At 45.2% G+C, this 25,468-nt stretch overlaps 1 protein-coding gene across 1 annotated transcript in view; it reads right to left on the minus strand.

Moving 5' to 3' along the window:
- Positions 1-25,468, minus strand: part of SKAP2 (src kinase associated phosphoprotein 2) — a 501,186-nt gene that overhangs the window by 90,774 nt on the left and 384,944 nt on the right. The window contains exon 10 of the mRNA XM_078663472.1: positions 14,069-14,152. Coding sequence (XP_078519598.1) covers positions 14,069-14,152 — 84 coding nt within the window. The remainder of the gene's footprint in view (positions 1-14,068; positions 14,153-25,468) is intronic.

The raw sequence follows: 25,468 nt of genomic DNA on the forward strand, positions 1-25,468 counted from the left end.
TTGCTTCTGCAGGTCAAATGTGGCCATGAAGACATATTCCTTGAATCAAGGTGATAGATTTTACAAGTTTTGGAAGAAAATAACAGTACAATAGATGGATTGGTAGCTACAGCTACAAGGAGTATAGGGACAGTCATCTTCAGTGACCGCTTTCCTTTTCTGATGGGAAGACCCCTATGAACACTCCTACCCAACAACTATCTACCACCACCTCATTTTTTTAATTTTGTTTTTCATTCACCAGTCAGTCAGCATCCTTGTCCTCATCCACCAGCTGCCTTGTTAAGAAGTCCTATGTGCCAGCTCTGGCGTTCCTACTGGGCCATTGGGCAGTTTTCTAGACACTTGCCAGCTTCCACAATCTCCCTACCCCGCCACAGCCTCAGACCTGCCTCTGTTCTGAATTTACCTTATGGCCTGCCAGGCAGACCTTCTGGCACCCTGCCTGACTACTGCTATGTGCTTATTTGAATGATTCTCTGAGGCTAGTTTGCATCTGATCTCAGTCCTGCAACAGTTTGTAGGGGCACCCCTAACCATAAGAGCAAGTGGGTCTGACAAGTTGGAGTGGTTATAGTGGTTGTTCATCAAATAGTGCAGAGGTCCAATAGTCCAAGCCATTTTTAGGTCAGACTTCATTGTCATTCTTATTGCTACCTCCTAATTGGCTAATGCATGTCGGATTCACTTCATTCACTTCCTCTTCTTTCAGGTGGGGTACTGATTGCATCATCTTGATTAGTGTACGTTCGGTGCTCACACTGTGATTGAGGGACTATATTTTTGTTCTTCCACCGTGTTGCTTCTTTCTTTTTCCCCTCTGGTGCTTCTTCTTGTGTCTCCCCCCACACTCCCGTATTCTGTGTTGATTCTTCCCCTTCCCACCCCTGTTGTCCGTGTTGCTTCTTCCCCTGTCACTCCATGTTGTTTATGTTCCTTCTTTCTCTCATGCCCCCTGTTGCCTGTGTGCTTCTTCCCTTCCCAACCCCCAGGGCCCAAGTCGTAATAAAAGAAGTGCGGGGACGCTGTCACCGGAAGTGATGTCACAACAGGAAGTGACGTCACGAAAGATGCCTAGCTCCTCGTCCCAGAGAGGCCAAAGAGTGAAGTCCAGCTGTTTGGCAGGAGGGATGACGTCCCCCTGGTAAAATAAAATGGGGGACGCGATCCACCCGCGTGGCACCCCGACTCGAGCCCTGCCAACCCCATTGTCATTGCTGCATTTTCCTCTCCCACCCACCCCCATTGTCCGTATTGCTTTTTCCCATTTCACCCCACCCCTACTGAATGTGCTACTTCTTCCCACCCACCTCACTTGCCCATGCTGCTGTTTTCCCTCCCACCCTGTCTGTGTTGCTTCTTTCCCTCCCACCCACCACGATACCATTGTCGGTATCACTTCTTTCCACCTTCCCGTTGTCTGTTACCCTGCCATTCGCCATGAGGAAAAAAGCACTATGTTGAGGCCAGTGCTAGCTGTGTCATATTGTGTTTTTCTGTCCCATTGCCGGTTCCCTTCCATATTCGCTCCTGTTGTTCGTGTTGCTCTTTACCTTGTTGTTTCTCCTGCCCTCCTCTTGTCCGATCTGCCCACCCCCACCGGCCATAAGAAAAAAAGCGCTATGATACTACGCTGGCCACATCATAGCACTTTTTTCTAACTTTTAGCCATGCTGCAGAGCTAATATACATTGGCAAAGCCATAGGTATGACCTGTTGGGTTTGCCAATGCTTGTTCATGTTGCCATAAATAGAGTATAAAAGAATGTAAACGCACCCCTCGTGCCAAGGTCCAAGAGGTTCCTCATCAATGCAGGTGCTTGTAAATGATGCCTATTTCTGTGAATAAGGTATCTCTCCCGGTCCAATAAGTTGTGGTGTCACAGGAAGTCCAGAGCTTCTTATCGAAATTTGAACTTTTGACAGGTGCATGTGTCGGAAAGATGAATCATAACCACACAACATAGACCAAAGTGGACATCCAAGTCACTGAGGCCGCCAACCAATAGATTACATTCTTTCCTACATTGCACATCAGCCTACAAACCGATTAATACCCTCACTGTTTGAATCTTGTTTGATCTTGTTGACATCGGAGTTTGAAGAAGCAGCATCTGGTCTGCACTCTGCCTCTCTTTTTTCTCTTTTTTGTTGTCTCTTGGATTGCCCGCCTCTCTTTCTCTACCTCTCATGCTCTCCCTCTCTCTTCCTCTGCCTTTCGCTCCCCCTCCGCCCGTGCATTATTTTAGTTTGTTGATTTACCTCTCTTATTCCCTCTTTATCTAACCTCTTTCCGTTCTTCCCTCTCTCTGTCTCTGTACTTGTTCCTGTGTCACCGCTCTTTCTGGTTCCATTCCTATCACTCTTTCACCTTACGTTCTCCACGATCCTCTTTTCCAATGTGTCTCTCAGTGAACTTGTATCTCCCTCACTCACTCACTCAGTTTCGCTCTCACTTCCACGACTATGTAATACATTCCTTCTGCCCCCAAGCCTCTCGTTGGCTTACATCGCCATGTCCTTTCCTTAAAATTCATTAGAAGCACTTCTTATGACACACAATACAATAAGTGCTAAGAAAAGAATGTTTTCCTAGATTGGACTCGTTTGGATGCAAGACAGCAAGTCTGGGGTTTTTAAATCAATTTCATTGAAATGTGCGCAAAGAAAAATCTAAGAGACACACGGTCATCAGGGAGCAATTATAAAACAGGAAATGGTTAGAAAATGGCAAAATCCATGCCATTATTGTATGGAAAGAACAAATACATGCAATTGTATTTAGTGCAGAACATTAACCGAAGGAAGAGTTGAAAAGAAACTTCACAACGGAGTCTAATCATTTCTTTTAAATGCTCCAATGTTCTCTGTCTGCTTTTGGAGCAATGGATGCAAGCAGGGTTGTGGGTAATGTTTAGAGAAAACCACCACAGCACTTTAGGATGTGGAGATCAGATTTATGGGCGGACACATTGACTGCCCAGTATATGTGCACATTAAAATCTCATGTCAAGCTGCAGCAGAGATAAGGAGCTTAGAATAGCCTTGGACATCACTGTAGGCCCTGCTCTAAAGTACACCCCACAAAAGCACTGCGCCAAGTAAGCCGACCCACTGCAGATGAAGCTGAACGTGGCCACCTCCAGAACTGTCTATTTGTGTCGTTATAAATGAGATGAAACTGTGCATTTTACAGCACACAGGATTTGCAAACAGTTCTGAGGTGGTCAGGAGCATTATTTCTGTGAAGCACCCCACCAAGCATTTGTACTTAAGTACATTGATTGCTGCTCTGACAATGATACAGCGATGGGTGGACAGAGGGTCCTATCGTGGAAAGTGGCTTTGTGACAAGCAAGTTGGCTGATGCTACTGATTGTCCTTTGTTAAAGCTCATTGGGTTGTTTTGTTACAGGTTTGCATCCCAAGCCCTTTGTGAATGATATTGGAGATTCCATGTTGAGGTGATCCAGCAATTGTAGAAATTCTGGGGGATCATAATGTGCAGGTTTCAGTTGAATTCCCAGGTGAAGCATTTCCCATGTAAATTCCTTGACACTATGTGCAAGTGGTAAGGTTGGAAGCCTTCTTGCTATGTCAGCCCCAGAACTAGGCATTCATCTGTCTGCACTGCACCAATAGCAGACGCACTGCAGCGGTGTCTGACAGAAGAATGTTGGAGACTGATGAAAAGAAGCAAGGGCATGAGGGGACACCTCTGTAAAAAGAAATGTAAAAAAGCGGACCAGAGAAGCCAGGTCTTACATCCGGTCAGTCCACTTTAATAGAAACAAAGGAAGCTGCTCTTCCAAGAGGGGGCAAAGAAGAGCAGCAAAATCAAAACAAGCATTGGCAAAGCCAATAGGCAGTGGCGGCTGACGAAATTTGAAAGTGGCGGAGCATACATTTTGAAGAGGAGAGAAGATAAACTCCTGTAAAATTCTGAAAAATGATGTGAAATAATGCATTTTGCACTCTGTTATTTAGCTTCACTATGCTAAAAAGCTCAAGGACTCGAGGGGAAGCTATCCAGTCTAATGCCACATTATGTAGAGTCCGAAGGGGTATCTTGCCTGTTCAGGTAAGGGTGGTGGGTCCGGGTTGGGGGGTATTCCATAGATGACCACGAGGGGAAATTAAATAAATAATTAATTTTCCGTCGTCTATCAAAATCCCCCCCCCCCTCACCCGTCCCTACCGCTCTTAACTGCACAGGCCTTGGTTGCTCAGTCCTCCACCAGAATACATAAGGGTACGCTGCCCAGGGTGCAGTGAATTATATCTTTCAGTGCTTTAAAAGTCTGCGGCAGGGGAATGTCAGCGTGCGGTGGGTTCATTATCAACCTGCTTCTCTTGCAGAAGTTGCATTTTTATACACAGCTCTCCTAATGCATATCTATAGTAACCTGCAATCTCGCTATTCTTATTGGCACATACACACTGCATTTCAGTTTTGACCAGCGGCTACCTAGATATTCGGTACCGTCTGAAAGGCGAAGATGTAGTGAGGATGCGCTATGCTGCCGCAAGCAATCCATGTGATATGATAGGTTAATACATAGAGCCAGGCACAGCTCTGCTTCTGCATCTCAAGCCTGGCCAGCAGCCTGTGCTGAGGCCTTTGGCTGGACTTCAGACCTACCTGATCTGTTGGTTTAACTGTAATCTAAACAATTTTGCAGGTGCACCAAAAATGGGCCCAATTAAATGGGGACATAAAATGTTCAATATGTATGATCATAGATGTGGGTGAGCTGCTTAAAGCGAGAGCCAGATGCCAGTATCTGGCCCTCCTCAAGGTTCTCTTGGAACCTCAAGCCCAGAATGAGCCAAGGTTTCACCTGGCTTCTGCCTGCCACCCTTGTTGTACCTTTCTGCACAAATTAAAGCATTACCATTTGAGGTATGAAGAACAAACAAATAGATATTTAGTGGCTGATCTGTACAGAATGGAACCAGAAAACCTGGGATTAATCCTAGCTTCCCCGCATAACCAAACTGCATGATCCTAGGAAAATATTGTATTTCACCAATACCCCTTTTTCCTCATTACCTCTCAATACACCAATTCTGTGACTTATTAATGTTAGAGCTGCCACATTTTAAAGAAATTTGCATGTTTTAATTTTGAAGAGATATTATCATACTTTTCATGATTTTTGCTGCACGATTAGCGCGGCAAACACTTCCAGTTATTTTCTTGGCTCGTGCAAGTGAGCCCAGAATACATCCAGACCCTTGGCTCGGCTCTGTCCCGGCTCTCTCTGTTAATTTGCTTGCTCATTGTAAAATATATGTCCAGTCTTATATTTTAAATTATGTGCATGTGGTTTACATTAACCTTTTACTCCCCCGAAATACACCCATGCTCCAAAGGAGATACCTTTGTTTCAGATTTACTTTTAAGCTGAACTTTCTGCCCCCTTGAAATGAAACAACTGTCCCTGTGCAAAAAGTGAGCTTATGATCCTCAAAGCCCCCTCACTTGGCCATAGCACAGCAGTGTTAATTAGATTTACACCAGCTGTTTTACATACTTATTTTACTTTTAATTGTGTTACTCTGTACATGGCAGAAGTGCAGTGGAAGGGTTTGTGATGAGAGACCAGGGGGATCCGCACATTCTGAACAGGATACAAGGGCAGACTTTCCCACCACATAAATGCCTGCGAAAAATGCCGGTTCACTCCTGCCCCCTTAACCTGGACGCTTCATTCATTCCGCGCCCGACTGCAATTCAGAGGATTGCCTCCTCTCCCCAATTTGCCCACTCTCCGATCGAGGGCACACGCGATCCCTAAGCCGGCTCCAATCCGGACCTTTAGGAGTTTGGAACGCCGTGATTCAGATCGTCATCAAGCTTCCAGCTCTTGCCAATATCCTGGGGATCTAAGGACCCCGCCCGGACTAATTTACAGTCTTCCTGCTCCCCATGCCGGATTCTCCATTGAAACAGTTGACTTTTGCTTGAATCGCGGCTCGCCCATACTCGATTTACTCACCATGTGGCCAGGCTACTACTTTGAGTGATCCCCTTCGGCTGGACCCTTAGGCCACCCGCATGACCTAGTATATGCATACTTCAGCACTATTGTTAAAAATAGTGACCAGTGTCCTGATGATGACCCGAACTCAATCAGGTTGAAACGCCGTCGACTACCCAGCACAGAACTTAGGCGCTGTTGTGGTCAATTTAGTTATCCTAAATCAAAAAATTACAGATTGTATATATTTGCATTGTATTATTGACAACATTGTTATTTGCTTTTACTCTTTCGCTGTTCACGCTGGCATTTTTTCACCCCATTGTCACTGCGCCATTCACTGTCACTACCACGCCCAGTGCTTACTCGTGTGTTATGGTCACATATATTGAATTGTAATGTAGTGCTGTTACAACTACCTACAAATAATACTTGGTTCGCTTTACCTTTCCCGTTGTGGTCTCCCCTTCTTTTCTCCAATCCTTAGTGATGTACACTACTATTTTAATTGTCCTTTTTAAATGATTTCCAGCTGAGACATTGTTGTTTTGTTACATGCGAAAAATGCAGCATGAATCCCTGAGGTTGCCACTGTGCCAACTTGTGGATTGTATTGATAACAGGACGCAGTGAGAATGAACCCAGCTCCACTGGTACTGAAGCGCCCTGTTACCTGCTGTTCATCATTATCTGAATATTGGTCCAGTAAAGGTAAGTGCAGCTTGCCAAACAGGGCCTTTTCAGAGCACACCAGGGCGCTCAAAACTAAACTCCTCAACTGAGCTGAAGAAAGGTAAAGAGTTCTTCATCAGCAACATGCTCCCTCTTTAGCACTTTCTGATCATAAAACAAACCAACAGTCGGTATGCCATATCCTCCTCCAATCTGCTCCTTAACACTGAAAATGAAACCAGCAGTGGGTGAGAGGGAGAGAAGGCGGAGCCTTGACCTAGGTGGTTACCACCTACTCTTCACTTGTGCTCATCAGCTTACTCCGCCCCGGGCCATTACTTTAATGGAGTTCTGCTGACCCTGCCCTGGGTCACAGCAGTTAACCCCAAAAATACAACCTATTAAAAATGAAAAACATTGCCTCCCCCGTCACCAAAATGCCACTGTCCTAGCTTATGCCTTGAGGGTGCAATGACTTCCTCGCCTGTACATACGCAGGGCTCGTCAGTCCTAACACTAATCCCTCAACCACAAAAGAATCTCCACAACCTACGCTGGCACATCACAAGCATCCAATACCCTTTCTGCTAAGCTGCTCGAATTTCCTCCTCCTCCTCCTCCCCTATGATGACAGGGCAATGTCCCTCACGCTCTCGAGCACCAGCCGCCCCAGTCAATAGGTCTCAGCAATGTCTGAGCTACTGGCATTGTCAATGTGAATGTCTTTTAGGTAATTTCCTTTAGTAGTTTGTAAGGTTTGCGAGGCAAGCTTCGATGTGGCAGGCAGTTTACAAAAGTGGGCACAGCTATTACTGAACCTAGGGGCCATCTCTGACTGGCAGGATTTTCCATTCATCTCAAAGAAAGACATGACTGACAACCAGCACAAATAGATACATTTTTCAAGTACTTGGCCCATGCTGTAGGGGAGGGCCAAACGCAAGAAGAGGCATGACACATGCATGCCATAGACAAATGGAAACGAAGGATACGAGAGCAACGTTGAAGTGAACAAATGGTAAGCCAGGTTGTAGCCAACAGAGTGCACACAACATGTCTCGAACAGACAGCGCAAGCACTGTCTAGCCAAAACCACTTGTCTATAAAGCATCAACTGCTGGGGAGCCTATTAAAGTGAGCCACATTAGGAAATTAGAGAGACTGGGTGCTGTCACCAAATGCCTGTGTTTAGAGATAAAATGCCTCACCTTGAAATCTGAGGTCTCTTGCTCACTGAGAGGGCCTAGCTATTCTTAGGAACTGCCACCCCGATCATCCTTTATAATCCCTGACCCCGATTTGGGATGGGATTCGTATGAATTTGCCAGTGTAGCCCTCCGCATGCTCAGGTATACCTGTAGGACTTACAGGAAACCTTGCTATCAAAAATAGAAGCCTGAGGCTCCAAATGCCTGCAGTGTGAGGAGGCTGGAGTTGAGAAACGAAGCGCTCTAGTCTCTTTTCTTGAGGACGGGTAACCAGGGAGCATCTCACCAATCCACTCACAGCTTAGTCCAAAAGCATCACAAAATGGAGGCCACCAGCAGCTACATCAGCAAAGTAGAATGACATTTATAACTTCTACCTGTGTGATCCAGGTAGAAATAGTGTGAGAATGAGAAGAGTTTGTGCAGTTATGACACTCTCTGATCCTCAAAGCGTTCCAAGCAGGTTACTTTGAGAATCACCGCAGTCTGTCTAGGGCAGCGGGAGCTGCATCTTAGAAGAGGATCTAGACCTTTGGAATGAAGCAAGAACTAGTCTGTTCACACAGAACCAAAATTATGCATCACACTAACGTTAAGACTTGCCCACTCCAGGAGCTAGGAATATAAGCAAAGTGTAATCTTCTGATTCAAAGAGGCCTCTGTAATATTGAAAATACTGCATGGGCAGCTAGTTCCTAGGAGCCACAATAGCAATAGGATAAGTGCCTTTACAAGTGGGTTACTCAACCCTTCAAGTGAAATCACTGGAAAACGGAACCAAATAAACCCTGTAATAAAGATTAGGCCTTTAGGCATTGTCTAATCATAATTTTATTTCTTAACCCTATTTGTCTTAGTTTATTTTGCTTTATTGCATTATTATTTCCAAATTGTATTACAAAAGTCTGCCAATCTGAAACAACCATAATCAGAAAAAGATTCAAAGGTTTGGAAAGCTATATCAAAAGACATTGCGCATGCCAAATTAACCCTGCTTTGAAAATGGACCTCAAATGATATTTCCTAAAAGAACTTTCATAAACTCTACCACCTGCTGTAACTGGCCTTCTGGAATCCTGCACCAGAAATATAACACTTCCTGTTTGAAGATCTACAATGCATGTTTTCTGACATATTCTTCATTTGTTTCAATCATATTCCAAGCCTCATTTCTGTAAAGTATTCTGCATCCTTTGTCCCAGGCCCTGATGCACTATATTAAAAACCTAAATAAATTAGTAAAAGAAAGCGGTTCTTTCAAACATGAGTCCAGCAGTCATGACTGGCTGTTTCTCTATATTTCAATAGCGTTCTAGAAATTGATATAATTTTAGTTCTCCACATCCCATACCACCCTGGTGATGCTTTTCAAGGTTTATCCAAGACTACTGAAAGTGCTTCAATGTGGTTTCTTGGCGCTCTGCGAGCTGAACAACCTTGATGGCTGCTACTTTAGGCTAATCGTATCCCATATGACATTCGGAAATGAACACTCTTAACAAATGCCTGGCCTGTAACAAAACTGGACAGTCTCCTCCCTAATGGCTAGGGCCACTAGAATTATTAAATCTAAAGGTTTTGCAATTTTAAAATACATTAATAATCTTTGGGCAAATGGTTCATCTCTTTAGTATCAGTTTAAAACCCCACTATAACAATCAGCCATTGAAAGGTGACCAGGTAACCTTTTCAAAGGTTATTATTATTTATTTATTTATTTGTATAGCGCCAAAATTGACCCCCCAAAGGGGTATCTGTGCGCTTGGACAGGCGGCGTGTAGAAGACTATCTGCTGAAAATCAGAAGCAAAAGAGAGTAGTCTTAAGCTGCTTCCTGAATTGAAGGTGACCCGAACATTGTCTCAGATATAGTGGAAGCTCGTTCCAATAGCGTCATTATGCAGCACCATGGGTGGCTCTTTTTAAATAATTGTTGACCCCTTTGCACTAGTAACACGTTATTTACAATGTCTCGATATTATTCAGCTGATAGTGGATTATATGGAATGTGTGGTAAATCCTCAAATATGCTGCAGAATCGTATAATTTCAGTGACCATGTTCATGACTCGTCATTTAATTGAGCATGAATATTGAAAATGTAAAGCCATAAAAAGACAGATGTCCACCAAATGTATCAATGTATTTATTCATGTTTGATACAGTGCAAGATCATCCCACCTGAGGGGATGTTTCAGGGTCTTCTGGTGGAATCCATGGACCATTTTATTGATTGTGCCCTGTGGCATAATGGGCGGCACCATGGTATTACAAAAGTGCCCGCAAATGCTTCCGTATCCCCTTCTGCAATAGTGATGGCCCACATGCTGCACCAGTGCTATCATGAGAGGGCGTTCCCTCATTTGTATGTAGGTATGGCCCCATGCAACTGGGGAAATTACTTTTCCTCTGTACCGTATTATGGATGCAGAGGAAAACTTGTCCTTCGGACGCACACTGAGAGCCGCCTCTGGAAAGGAGAACCCCCCAGGCACCCCCCTGCAGGCGGGTGCAGATGCTCACTGCACCCACCTGCATGGGGATCCCTCTCCCCTCTTGAAAAGTGTTGGTGAGTGCCGCCTGCATGACAAAACATGGTGTGTCTAAAAGACTGCTCCATTTTTATTTGAATGCACTTACCCCAGGGGAGTGCCAGTTCGCGGCTGCCCTGGAGGCTGTGCATTCAGCATAATATGGCGCACTTTCCCTGTTCGCGCCAGACACACCTTTTGAAAGGTGTGCCATGGCGCAGACAGCAAAAGTGCACTTTAACGGGTCTCATGCTTGTACTCTATACTAGCACCTTGGGCAATAGCAGGGCCACTGGAATTATGCAGTTCAGTGAGTGCTGCATTTTCTGAATCATTATAATTTTACTACATTTTCCACATAATCTGGCAGCTGGTGTACGATTTGCTGAGTTCAACAAAAATATGTTTCTAGAACAAATGGATCAAATATTTCTAAACAAAAAGCACAACAGTTGGTTCCATGCATTCCCTGACCCTTTGGACAGTTTAACTGGTCAAACTTCTGTTGCAATTTGCCCGATTGAAGTGCCAAACTGGTACTAGTGAGGTGCACCTTTGCCCAGGCTGTATTGATAATTGTCTAAATGACAGACTAAGCCACATACTTCTTGTCATATAATTTTGTCATGCCTTTCATATGATTTGGTCCCCCACTGCCGCATGATTCCAGTGGCCCTGCCAATCAGAGACTGTACCAGTTACTGTGCAGTGTCGGTAACACTTCTCCAGTGCTGACACATGCAGCAGCACACACACGTTCAGCATCCTTTCCTAAAAAATATGTAATTATGTTCACCAGCGCAACCCTGTTTTTGAACCACAACACAGGCCGAGCTGACATCTTATGAACCGGTCCCGACTTCCCATGTGAGACAGGCCCACCAAAAATCTTGAAGCAACCTGCTCCGGGTTTCCTGTGTTGTCTTCACAGCAAGTCATCTGTTTCCTGTCCTCTAGCCACAATGTGGAAAGCTTTGGAAAGCCACTTCCTGTGCACACTCTGCCTGTCCACCCCTTACTTGACAGCACAGTAGGAGTGATGTATCTGAGCCGGTCTACACTTCCTCACAGGATACAGCTCAGATAGGGCAGACCTTGCCTCAGCTGACCCTTTTCTAAGATAGGTGTAGAGTGCGGCTAGCAAGCAAATCTTGTCTAAAGTTCCTGTCAGCTAATAGCTGGCTTATCAAAGGAGCCTTATCCTTGAAGAGGTGATAGGCCTTGTTTTTTGTGTCTGCTAGGAATGCGCGGCAGCCATAACACACTGACCGTATCACCTCTTGTGCGCATGTTTCAGTTACAAACCTTAATTTTAGTAGTAGGTAATGTTCAACTCATAAAGATAATGTGTTTGCACTTGATGTGAACATTATGGGTTGTGAACAAATTGTGCTCGATCTTAGGGTTTTGCCTCAGAAGTTCCCTCAGTTATAGTGTACTCGTTGGACAAAACGGTGCAGCATCATGGGTGTAAGATCCATGGAGGACACGGAGAACTTATACCACTGCCTGATATTTAGGAGCGGGGGGAGGCGGGCACAGTGGACCATATCTCTCCCAGATTTTAAAGTGTAAACTGAAGATTAAACAGTGGCAGATAAAACATGTCTCTCTGAAGCTATGCTGGACATCATCAAAAGGCCCATTGAAGAGTCAATGACCTCTTTGTTTTGTTAAATTTTTAATTTTGGCCATTGTGGTGTTGAGGCTCTCACGAAATGTCCCTGTGCCAAGCCAGGCAAGCCAGTAGACCAAGGGAAGCCACGAGATGAAATGTTATGTTAATATTACTGCTGGCTCAGCTAACTTGAGAAAAAAAAGTATCAACACCGCATTTAAAGAATTAAGAATTTTAAGAATTAAGAAAAAAAACACCAAGGGGTCTGGGAGCCTTATGTTACAGCTGTTCAAGTAGACATCTGCAAGTTCCTGCAAAGTGCAGCATGCTTTTATACAGGCATGTTCTGCCACTATGTTTGATCTTCAATGCTTGTGGAAACATTCCAAAGAGAAAGCACACATGCATATATGTGTACATAGAGTCAGTTTGATTTAAGATTTTCTAAGTGTATTTATGGAACTTCATATACTAACACGAATTGAATAACACAAAGGAATGACCTTCGGTGGCAAACAGAAGACAGAAGGATGTAGCCATACAGTCTATAAGCAGCACAATATGCAAATCTGTACTCAAATCCCTGCTTTCCCACTTGACACAATTGCGCAATCCACAGTCCATCGCTTTACTTCACTAACGCTCCTTTTTCACAACCATCCAGTTTGAGAATGTTTCACACTTAAAAAAAATACTGTCAATAAACTTCACTCAGTTTAGTGACTTATTATATGTACTTAATCGAGACACTGAAAATACATGTTTTTCATTTTAAAGCCTTTATCACATATACCATGGCACTTGTTGCCTGTTTTACTTCTTTTGATGGCTCGATTCATGCTTTGGCTGTTAGAGCCAAGCCAGATCCCTGGCTCGGCTCCCCCCAAGGCTGTGTGTGCCCTAGAAATGCAGTGTCTCTCTCGCACTTCTGCAGCATGTTAGTCCCCATTCTGTGATCAGGAACATTAAAGTGGTGCCAAAACTGCACAGGGAAATATCATTACCATGGGGTAAGGGCATCACCCATAGGCAGTTTTTGCACCCGGTACTATCCTGGAAATGAGGGTCCTAATCCGCACCACCGCCCCTTGCCCACCTACAGCGCCAAGAGGATCACCCTCCAAGCGCTGGTGATGTCCTCTTCCCAAAGGTATGTGGCTGTCACCGGGCGCTGGCATTTCTGCCACCGCCTCATTTGCTTTCGGCGGTAATCGTATGCACCGAAGATATGCATGGCCAACATTTAAACAGGCCGCGGATCAATTAGCAGTCTTAAGTTTATCTGATTTTTATCAAAGTAGACAGAGCCGCGGGTCGATCGTCAGAGCTTGTGTCAAGTTGACCTTTTCAGAGACGTCGGCGCTGCCGGTCCCCTGAGCGGCCTGTTGTCCCCTGTCAGCGCCTGAATGGCACACGTCTGTTCTGCTGAAGCACAAAGTATACACAGATGTCTATATTACATTCGCGGAGTTGTGACAGCGGCTGCATGTTGTATCCATAAACTGTCCTTTAGCCCTGACACTTCCTCAATGATGAGAGGCTAATTTATGCGCCTAAATCTCCTTTGTGCAGAAATGAAAGCTAATTGAGTCATTACCAAGTAATTCTGGAAGGAATACCTTGTATAAATTGGCTGACTTTATAAATCCTTCTCAAGTGGTTTTTGCGCGTCCTAAATAGAGCTAAGTGTGAGGCTCAAGCATGACAACTCTGAGACGTAAACTAGACAGCTAAAGAGTGGGGAGACATGAGTCCACCCAGGGGGGATAGAGACCCCATCATTGGAGACATCGCCTTTCAAACTTCACCCAACATGTGCCATTCAGGCTACAAACAACACCCCTTCATCAATATTCCCCCCAAAGGACTCCCAGGAATGCGTTACTGATTGTAGCGCCCAAAGAGCTCGGCAGGGTATGAAGCACTACATAAATATTGCGATCAGAGCATCCAGAAAGCGCTTTAGGCCTTCTGAGGGGAATGGTAAGCACTATAAAGATATCAATACAATGGTGAATGGAAGACTCATGGCAAAGCAGGGTGTATGGTCCTCCTACCTGGCGTGGCGCTGCTCGCGGTATCTTGACTCTGCTTGGGTGGTGCAGGTTTTTTCTCAGGGACTGCGACACTGGTTTCCTCTTCTACAAACAATAAACGACAGTCAAATACCTCCAACTCATGTTAACATTTTTTTCCAAACATAAAGAAAACAATAGCTCACTGGCTAAGTAAAATACCCACATCTATGAGAATATACCAGACATTTATATGAACATCAAAGTATCTCAGTACTCCTGAGGCCAAATCACACACAGGGCACAGGTGCAAAAAATACAGTGGGCCCATTTGCATAATCTATGCTGTTTATGTAATGTGGGATGGTCTACCACATTTTACACCTGTCCAATTAACAGAACATTAGTACCCCAGGAGTAAAGTAGAGGAAACGGATTGTAAAAACCTGAGTAAAGCATATGTTTATACTTCATTTTAAATATGTAATGTAGATTTTAACAAAGAAATCCAAGTCCATGAATAATTTGTTAAAGAAACCTAAGAGAGCAAACTGATTTTGCATTGTTCGTGATTGTATTTCAATGCATATCTAATTACAGATGGAAGAGACCGATTTGCATCCAATACATAACCAACTATCTCATTTGAAGAAAAGGGGAAAATGCGTTTTTTCCACTTTTTTTTATATTAGCAGTAAAATGTTGAGAAATTTGTCATATTATTCACCTTATTCTACCTACATATTATGTTGGTGAAGATGGATTTGCCCTGCTATTTCCTAGGGCCAACCTTCTTTGGTACAGCAGCTAGCATCTTAGCCGCCCATGCTGAACAAGTACAACTGAAGTCTCAGACTTTTTTTTATTAGATTAGGAACATAATGACAAAGAGATATGCTAGAACTTTTTTGGGAATTAAATACTATATTTCTGTATTTGTTATATGTATGCTACATGTATTTGTTAGGTGAATTTAGCCTAAACAACAATTTCTATGATGTGAACTTCAAAACTGTATACAAAAATTCTGAAAATATAGAAAGACACACATATATATTTTTCTGTATTTTCTGTATTTTTGTATACAGTTCACATCATAGAAATTGATTTTTAAGGCTCTTGTTATTCTCTACCATACTATGTGGTCGTGATATGGTGTAAGTGACAGCTATCATCTTTATTGCTGTGTATATTCTCTGCATTGCTCGATACGTGCACTGTGGCCCTCATGGCTTGGGCTTGATGTTTTTGTTGTTTGTGTTAGTATATAATAAACACAATAAAAAGTGTTAAAAAAACAATTGTTTAGGCTGAGCTCACCAGCTTCCAGTAGTGATTCAGTGGAGGTCCACAGAATTCAAAAGGGTAAGAACTGTTACTGTAAAGTACTCTTGCCTAAAACTCTAATCTAGCTGAAGACAGGACACAGATTGTAAATGGCTTCACATTATGCAAGGTGTCATTGATTTATGTAGACTGTGATACAGAACACCATGTGTATTTCTTTTTCAAAGAGTGCTTTTCTAGGTCTCACCTAGCACTGTCTAGCTGAAAAAGATCTAGTGTGGGACTACCAAGAACTTACTGTGGGCCTGCATTCCGCCCATTGTTTCACATTGGTTGTATTTATTGTCACTCTCATTTGCCTGCTTCTTGACCAGTGGTTTTTCTTGTCCATAGTGTTTTTGACCCTTGCCTGAAGCACTACCATTTTACTATTCTTGGTTGACTTATATCCTTCTACTGCTCACTTTTAGGTAACTTCTTTTTCTCTCTCAGGCTGTCCATGAGAGTACATGAGAGTTCATATATTTTCCAGCTCTCTCACTCGTGTGCTTCTCCCATCCACCAGATATCTGGCATTCATTCGGTGTTGCTGTCTCCCTCCTGTTGCAAGCTCTGTGTCGTGTCTACTCTCCTACCCTTTCCTTTCCCATGCTCCATGCTGCTTTCTTTCTTGTTTGCTTCTCTCTCACCCCGTGCTGCTCTCCCTTATGTGAAGCTTTTCCCCTCCCAAGCCCACTTCTTGTTGCTTCCCCACCCTCTCTACACCATTGCCTCCAATATGTTTTTTGGGGGAGGACAAGGCAGTAAATTGATTTCAGCTGCTGCCTTAACTTCTGTTTTACATTTTATAATTTACCTATCCAATGTACACATTTGTCCACCCACCGCTGATTTGGTGTAGACATATGTAGCAACGCATCTGTGAGCACACATCATCATGTATGCGTAACTATGAAATGATGCGGCTGCTGCAGCACATCAGCACATTGTGTTTTTTTGCTCTCAACTTCTTTTTTTCTTTTGGCCATGCTCCAGATCATCTTGCTAATGCGGGAAAACATCACCAAAAGGCATAGGCAAAGTCAATAGGTTCCACAAGTGAGATCCACTGGCTTTGCCAATGCTTGTTGCAAGCAAGCTTCCTGCAGCATCATAACTTTGTATCCTTCCCGATGTTTGTCTGTTGCCCTGCAATAAGTAAGCTTGTTTTGAAATTTACATAAAACATGACTTGATATAACAAGTCCTTAAGAGTGGGGGTGGCAACCACTGTGGGACCTACAAGTTTACATGGAAACATACTTTTACATGTGTAGTCATGGCTGGTAGGTTTCAGTGGGCTTTGCAAATGAAACTAAACTAACATATCTCAGTGTAGCGCTTGTATTACAAGCTTGTGATGAACGGAGTGAAAGGAAATCAAGCCACTCGAAACGTCGTCGAGTATGATACATTAACTCAATTGCTATAACTGTTCATTCGTATGTATGAGTAGTGGTACTTGCAGTTTTTGACCTAACCATTGTGTTTTTATTTTTGTCACATAGATATGCGTGAGTTTGGAAGCTTTAAGTGACATTCCTTGTACTCGTCTTCCCACTGCAATTTAATGTATTCTGCATTAAGAAATAATTATGATTATTCCATTTGGATACCATTCGTAGACCTCGTTGTATCTCTATGTATATTTGATTCTCCACAGTCTTCCCATAAAGGACCCTTGTTCATTCAAAAATCCATTTGGTACGCCAGCAGCAGTGTAAACAAATCTTTTAGATAAGCTGTCTTATTTGCGTAAGATTGTGTTGAATCCTTATAAAGAGATTGCATAGCAGGAAAATAATAGCACAAATATCACATGTTATTATCCCTTCATAGAGTAGCACTGGGTATTATTGCTCGATGACATCTATAGGGCTTGCTCTCACCATGCTGCTGCTACACTGCCCTAGAGCCAAGTGTAATTTCGTCTTCCCCACTGCATGTCCATGGTATCAACAGGAAGTGGTGTTCAGGATGGCAGGATCCATAACACCAAGGTCTTCATGTTGTAGCATGACAAATCATCACCTCTCTACCGGAACACAGATGGAACAACATTCTATATATACTTTCACAGTAGCATTCCATTCCATCATTTATAATTCGTCTTTGATTTTACAGAAGTTGGTTAATGGTAAGCAAAGCAGTGGTTTACAAAGACAGCAAGACCTTAAAAGCCCAGCCAGTTCATCTCTGAAAAGAAACCCAGGCACCCCAATGGCATTCCTCTTCTTGGTCCTCGCAGGGTAGCTACAGCTTGTGTCTTAGAGAGACAGGTCCCCACCTCTGGGCATACCCCGCAGACTCAGCAAGGAAACCAGGTAGTAGTGGATGGGAATTGGTGGTGGTTGAAAAATGATTTGGTGATACACATATTTGTCGATCAAAAGTAAACCTTATTTTCTGAGCCCTTTATAAACATTTGTGGAGATCCACTTGAATCGGAAATGTTCGACTAGAGTTGTGCTCTGAGTTCCTAGATGTTGATCACACTTACCTTCTGTGTCCTAATTCACAGAGCTCTGCATGTGAATAGGCTTATTTTGCCACTGATTCATGGAATCTTCTCTTTGGAAAATGTTGTACAGTTCGATTCGTTTTTCATAGCTCAAACACGATTAAGGGAACGCATGGATGGCAGTGTTTTTCTAATGTATTCTTTTTAAACGGAATCATTGAAGCACGAGAAGACACAGTAAAGTTTTCCAACCATTATGAATATGGGCCGCAAGGTCTGTTGGAGAACAGATATGGTTTAATTAAATGCTACCGCAGATGCTAAGCAGAACATCATAGGTTAAGGCAGACAAGGAAGATGAGCAACAAGTTTAATGAAACATACATTTATCCTATCAGTGAGCAACACTCTCTGAGAGCAGAAATGCATACCACACAGCCCACACTCAACAGCATACAAGGATGGGGCATAGGGGATGCCAGCTCTCTGTTTTTACATGGGTGCTTGTGGATTTAAGATCCAATTACAAGGAACTGCACAATTCTCTTGGAGTGGTAAGTGTTGACAATTTTGCATGAGTGAGGTAGTATAGCAGTACCCAATGCCAGGAATGTCCAAGTGAGGGGTAGAACCCCTGCAGTTTAGTATTTTCTCTTTCTCGGGTGTTCTTTGGTATTCTGGCAAAAAAGAATGGAAACTGACTTATAAATCCGAAGTGCCTGTGGACTACCATGCAGTCACCCCTAGGCACCTTTTGGTAGATGTTGGAGATATACAAATCAAAACCCCTAAGTACCTGCACAACCCAGCAAAAATGTAGTAATCATATGATATTCTTTGATTCAAAATTCATCAAAATATGATTGCCATATCGAGCAACTTAGAACCTCCCCCCTCCCCGCACATTACGTGTTTCTCTGCTTCCATCAAATTTCATTGTGTTCCTCCTTATCACCAAAGAGGAGATGTGAAACATGGCCAAAATAAATCAAAGCATCTAAGATACCTGCATCTGAGAAGGAAGGACTGTGTCCTGGAGACCAGTAGATCACTACTGTGATACATTTAATGTTCAGGTTGGTTGTGCAGCAGGCTGTTGCACAGTCTAAAGATAAGCATCTGGTATTGGGAAGTTCCATACAGATTTGATTAACAGCATGGAGTAAAGGTACCCATCTTACCTCCCTATTCTTACGGATGATTTTAAGTCTAGCAGGAAGGAGGTCGTCACGGATGGTGGGTCAGCTATCCTGAGCCTTGTTTTAAAGAGCCCAACTATGTGACAATTGTTTAAAGCTAATAAATGGAGAATGTCAAAGACATACCTTTGGGCCACGTTAGTGTTAATGTGTCTCATTTCTATGCAGGAGCTGGTTTTTATGCGAGCTGAACTCAAACATGGTATTGGGTGGTCATATGGTGGGGTAAACAAAACTCATTGATCAATGTTATTCCTTAGGTAGTTAAAAACAGTTCTATAAACTCTTTGGTGCACTGAATCTGTATCTCTTGGAGATAAGACTTCAAAGCGGAAATGTTACAGAGTGTTATGGTAGAAGCAATGATGTAACTTGACTGTTGTTTATCAACCCATTGCACAGTGAGCAAGGGGTGAAACAGGAGGATTGTGGTTAGTCTCAGGTGTTTAGTGTGCAACAGTGGGGGAGTTACTACATGATTACACAAAGCCGGTATCCCATGATTGGCTCTCATGTGTGAGTGGAAGTATCCTTCGAAGGCTGCCAGGCTGCTTCCAGTGCCCAGGATCATTACCATTTCTTTAGCTGAGGGATTGACTGTGAGTGTTCTGGTGGATTTAGTTGTAAGCAGACTATTACGTCTCTGGAGCCATCTTGGGCGTACATACTTTTCGGCATGTTTACTTCTTTCAGTAATGTTAGCTATCAACACTTAAGGAATTTGAAGGAAAACATGTAGGGCAGTTTCTTTTCTGCTAACGCTTTGGTTTGTACATGGATCTACAAGGAAAGCTTTAGGAAAGGGTGTTTAGTGGCGCTTTTTATCTTATTCTTGGAGTGTTTTGATGTCATCATTAATATAAAGCATTGTGTTGAGCTCTTGAGGCGGAAGCCGGGAGCGAGCTAAATTTTAAAATTACTTATTGTCACTTGATACTTGTGTTTTTAACTACTCACCCTCACTGGCAACGAGTTGTCCAAGGCAGCGGATCTAGCGCTGACGCGGCAACACAACCCAACACTCCTTGGCGCCATCACGCCAAGCCCGGAGGCCACGCCCCTTTCTGAGGCCACGCCCCCCGCCGACCACTACTTATAGACGCCGATTTAGGGCGCCTGGTAAAGCATTGTGTTGAGCTCTTGAGGCGGAAGCCGGGAGCGAGCTAAATTTTAAAATTACTTATTGTCACTTGATGCTTGTGTTTTTAACTACTCACCCTCACTGGCAACGAGTTGTCCAAGGCAGCGGATCTAGCGCTGACGCGGCAACACAACCCAACACTCCTTGGCGCCATCACACCAAGCCCAGAGGCCACGCCCCTTTCTGAGGCCACACACCCCGCCGACCACTACTTATAGACACCGATTTAGGGCGCCTGGTAAAGCATTGTGTTGAGCTCTTGAGGCGGAAGCCGGGAGCGAGCTAAATTTTAAAATTACTTATTGTCACTTGATACTTGTGTTTTTAACTACTCACCCTCACTGGCAACGAGTTGTCCAAGGCAGCGGATCTAGCGCTGAAGCGGCAACACAACCCAACACTCCTTGGCGCCATCACGCCAAGCCCGGAGGCCACGCCTCTTTCTGAGGCCACGCCCCCCGCCGACCACTACTTATAGACGCCGATTTAGGGCGCCTGGTAAAGCATTGTGTTGAGCTCTTGAGGCGGAAGCCGGGAGCGAGCTAAATTTTAAAATTACTTATTGTCACTTGATACTTGTGTTTTTAACTACTCACCCTCACTGGCAACGAGTTGTCCTAGGCAGCGGATCTAGCGCTGACGCAGCAACACAACCCAACACTCCTTGGCGCCATCACGCCATGCCCAGAGGCCACGCCCCTTTCTGAGGCCACGCCCCCCGCCGACCACTACTTATAGACGCCGATTTAGGGCGCCTGGTAAAGCATTGTGTTGAGCTCTTGAGGTGGAAGCCGGGAGCGAGCTAAATTTTAAAATTACTTATTGTCACTTGATACTTGTGTTTTTAACTACTCACCCTCACTGGCAACGAGTTGTCCAAGGCAGCGGATCTAGCGCTGACGCGGCAACACAACCCAACACTCCTTGGCGCCATCAGGCCAAGCCCGGAGGCCATGCCCCTTTCTGAGGCCACGCCCCCCTGGTCGCCAACTAACGATAGTATAAATCATGTGTATATTCCGGACGCTCAGCGGGCGCGACGTTGGCGTGCCGAAGGCGCGCCAAAGGTAAGCCCGTCTGCGCCCATCCGCGACCGACCGAGGCCAAGGGCCATTCCCCCTGCTCAATCATCAAGCCAAATCATCACCTACAATTCCCAATCCCTTCGTCTACTAAACCGGGCAGCTGAGCCACCCTGCCTACACGCATGGGACCCATCTATAAAACATCCTGTCTGCAACCATTGTGGCTTTCATTTTGCACTTCATCTGTCAATGAAACCCACAACATACTCTATGCTTCTGCTCAACTGCCGCTCACTCCACAAACACTCCACGGAAATCTCCCTAATGTTAGAGGAAATAAGCCCAGACTGTGGAAAATTAGTGCGTTTTGGTGAACATTATCTGCGCCATCTTGCCTCTTCCCTGATGCCACACTTTTGTCGTGCGCGCCCGCCATTTTAAGATGCCCCGATCAGAACAAACCCTTTTGCATGCCGCTGGCCCCTGACATAGCCCTTTGCCTTCGCTAAGCCCGCACGCTGACCACCCCCTGCTTGCACCTGCCCTGAGTCATAAACCCCTCTCCGGCGCTGCTCTGCCCCAGGCCCTCATCCTGTTCCCAGCGCGACGCCTCCCTGCTTTCCTTTCATGATCTCCGGCCCTTAGATGCAAACCCCTTTTTCCCCGTGTGCCCGTTTTGTCCTCCCCGTTCCCAAGCCGACACCCAGCTCTGCCGATACCATCCTTGCCCCTCCCCGTACAATAGAAAGCTTCCCCCATCAAAGAATCCCCGGGTTGATCAAAGCCCCCACCCCATGAGATCCGATCAAACTCCCCACATTCCGTGAATCGGCGGATTATCCAGCTGCGCGATGCTCATCACCTGTTGTGACTAGGGTGGGGACTTCAACTGTAAATGTGTGTGGGAACGGGCCCCAAAGGGGGATTCCGGGTATGTCTTTCCGTATATCAAAGCTTTGTCACATGTATGTAAACTGTAATAAAAACCATAAACACTGTATATAAGGGGCCAGGCCTCAAACGTAAGTTAGAGCACCTCAGAACGATACCTTCTGTCCGTTTCGTTGTGTTCTCCTCCGGAGAGAATAAAAAACCTTGTTTCCTGCTTTCCAGTCTCCAGCGCCTGCCTCTTCATTGATTTAAATAACTAGAGGGTCACAGAGGCAATACCGCCGGGCAAATATCGATTGTCCCCGACCCGATTGAACTTTTTACAATTGGCGTCCCAAGCGTGGGGCCCATCAGCGACTCGTGGATCCAGTGGGAGAGGTCCCGACGACAGAGTGAACGACTGCAACGATCGGGAGAGCTCTTGCCCAATAGACCCTCGTCTGGCAGCCGATCATCCGAACTTCACTAGTTCCGAACAGACCTCTCTCGAGTGATCTACGGTCCTGACTGGGAACCATCAGGAGTGCCGTGAGAAATAAGAGAAAAAGAGGACGATCGGGCGCTGGATTCGGAAGACAAGAAACTGTCCACATGGTCCGGGTAAGGTCGTGTTGCCACGACAAGTTGCGAAAGAATTTGTTTTGATTGCTTGATTGTTCAAAATACTAGTATTGCTTTTGTTTATTTTTATTTAGAGATTCACTGTCTGCAAACGGAGAAACAACAGGCTCTCTCTCCCTTTGCAAGCAGTGGAGGATAGGTAGGGTAGCAGCCGTGCTTGTTCTTTTTCTCCCTCACTCAATAATTGCTTGAAACTGAACTGTTGTTCACAAACTATTGTTTCCTGGAGATTCTCTGTCTGCAAGCAGGGAAGAGACCACCCTGTTTGCAGATAGTGAAAAGGGTAGGTAACGCAGATCTTTGCGGTCCTACTCATTCTCCCCATTGTTATTTTGTTGGTCTTTTGGTTTTTTGATCCATGAGGTATTCACTACCTGCAAACAACGTAGAATAGAAATATTCTGTCTAGTCTTTGCACCTAGTGATAAGATGGGCAGTGCTGACTTTTTAGTCCCTCGTAACGAGCCGTCATGTCTGTCTTCTCCCCATTGATAAATAGCCTGTTTAGCCCGGACCGGGTGTTAGAGGTGGACCATATGGCTCCACTAGAAGGCACCCCTAATAAGGACATGTTCATAAACTATGGGTTAGTCACCATAGCTTATAAAAAATTATGGCACAGGTATACCGAAGATAGCCAAGACAAACAGTGGCCACTAGCAGGATCCTTTGACCTTGATAAAATAGAAACGTTAGAAATAGCCCTTCGAAATAATAAGACGACGCCAATCATGCTCGACAGTCTCGGTATGTGGCGCAGAGAGGCTACGAAACGACAGAGAAAAGACGAGGATAAACCAAGTAGGGAAATATACCGACAGGACAACCCCAGGACACCGCTACCCACAACTTATCCCCCGACACTATACAAAGGACGACCAGACTTAGGGTCAGACCAATGCGCTTTTTGTAGGTATGTCGGACACTGGAAAGCCCAATGCCCGACTCTACTGAGCGTGAGTAAAGGCAAAGGGCCGACAAGAACGACAGACCGACAGTACGAGAAAAGGCGCGAGACAGAGAAGAACCCGACTTACATAGACAGACCAGACAGAACCACCACGTTTGATTATGCCCGATGGCACAGATTTCGCCAGGAAAATCTCAGCGGCATGATCAAGTTCTCCTAGGTCGGGCAATGTCAAGACGGGAACCCAGCCTCGTTTAAAATTCGCAGACGGAAAGAGATAATTATGACCAATAACTGTTTTTATATTTGTCTTGGGTCTTTGTATGTCGTACTTGTACTGTCCCCCGTCTGAGTTCGTGTGTATGTAATGTACAAATCTGCGTCATCCCTCTACACGTGTTTCCGTGTTACTCAACCTCTGTTAGCAGAAACTTAGCATAAAAGCAACCTGGAAAGAAAGAAATGGTAAGACAAAATCCGTAGACCATTAATAAACTTGAACTTTTAATTTAACATAACAAACAAGGAATAATAACGATAAACTGTAGAAAATGAAAGTCAAACAGAACATTCGCCCCCCCCCCATTCTGGAACCTTCCAAAGTAGGGCAGGGTTACGGCTACGCCCAACCAACGGCAACCCATATAAGGCGAGCCCCGCCGCCAACTCTTGGTCAGGAAATCTTAACGTATGGGGGAGCCGGAGGAGAGGCAGGAGCCCGCAGCCTGGGCATTTGCAGGTAGTCCCGCCACATGTCTCCTTGGCCGGCCGCAACGGGCCTGGAAAGACTAAGGTAGTCCCGCCACATGTCAAGAGGAGAACAAGGCACCTCTTCCTTTTCTCTTCCGTCACAGCCGCAGCAGTCCTGGACGGCGGGATGTCCTGCACGTACCTCCACAACAATTTGTCCAAGTTGGGCTGGGAGGGAGAGGCGACGCGGACGAACCTCTCCCACCTCCACCGGTAGGAGGTTTCCCAGCCCCCAGCCCGACGCCGAACACCCCCAGTCAGGCGATGGTGCCCATACTTCCACAGCACCGGACACACCATGGTGGCACCCCAGTACTTGCGCAGCACCGAACGTACAATGGTGGCACCCCAGTATTTGCGCAGCACCGAACGTACAATGGTGGCGCTTGGGGAACACCGGATGTGGAGAGGCCTTCATGCGGGGCGATGAAAAGGAGCGGCATGGAGTGCACCGGGAGAAGGAGACGATGTGAACGAGTCTCCCTCGCCCCCCCCCGGTGGGGGCATCACAGCTGCACCCCAGCTGAACGTCCCGCTCTCACAAAACAGGGACCTCTTCCTTTCACTCCGAAGGGTCTCTTCCATTCTTGCAAACTCGACGAGAGTGGCCCCTGTAGGGCCTCAAAATGGCGTCTGGATCCGCTGGAAGGCGGGCCCCGGCCACTAGAGTAACTTTGGCCAGCCGTATAACTCGAACATTTGTCCCATGGAGCACGAGCCCCCATCTCCGACAGCATCTCCGCAGCCTTGAAGATCATACAAAGGTCCCCGGCGGAGCCTTCGGCCTTTGCAGGTTTCCGGTAAGGGACGGCTGCCTTGATCGCCAACGAAACAAACATGACATTGCCACACCTCCTGTTAGCATGAATTCTAGAACTGCCGAAAAGGACTCTGGTCCAAACTGCCAGTAATGGAAACATTTCCCCCTGATGCTGCTTCCGGACTGTGCCGGCCCCGCCCAAAATGGCGCTGGTATCAATCGGAACTTACGAACACCTCGTGGTGTTCCTTCGCACTAATATAAACTTGATGTTCTGAGATTTTATATGATCCTTTGTACACTTGGCTAGAAAAGACGAAGAGAACTCACTCGACGAATAGTGTGAAAAGATCCCCGT

This window comes from Lissotriton helveticus, chromosome 10 (assembly GCF_964261635.1).
Source record: "Lissotriton helveticus chromosome 10, aLisHel1.1, whole genome shotgun sequence".
NCBI lineage: Eukaryota > Metazoa > Chordata > Amphibia > Caudata > Salamandridae > Lissotriton > Lissotriton helveticus.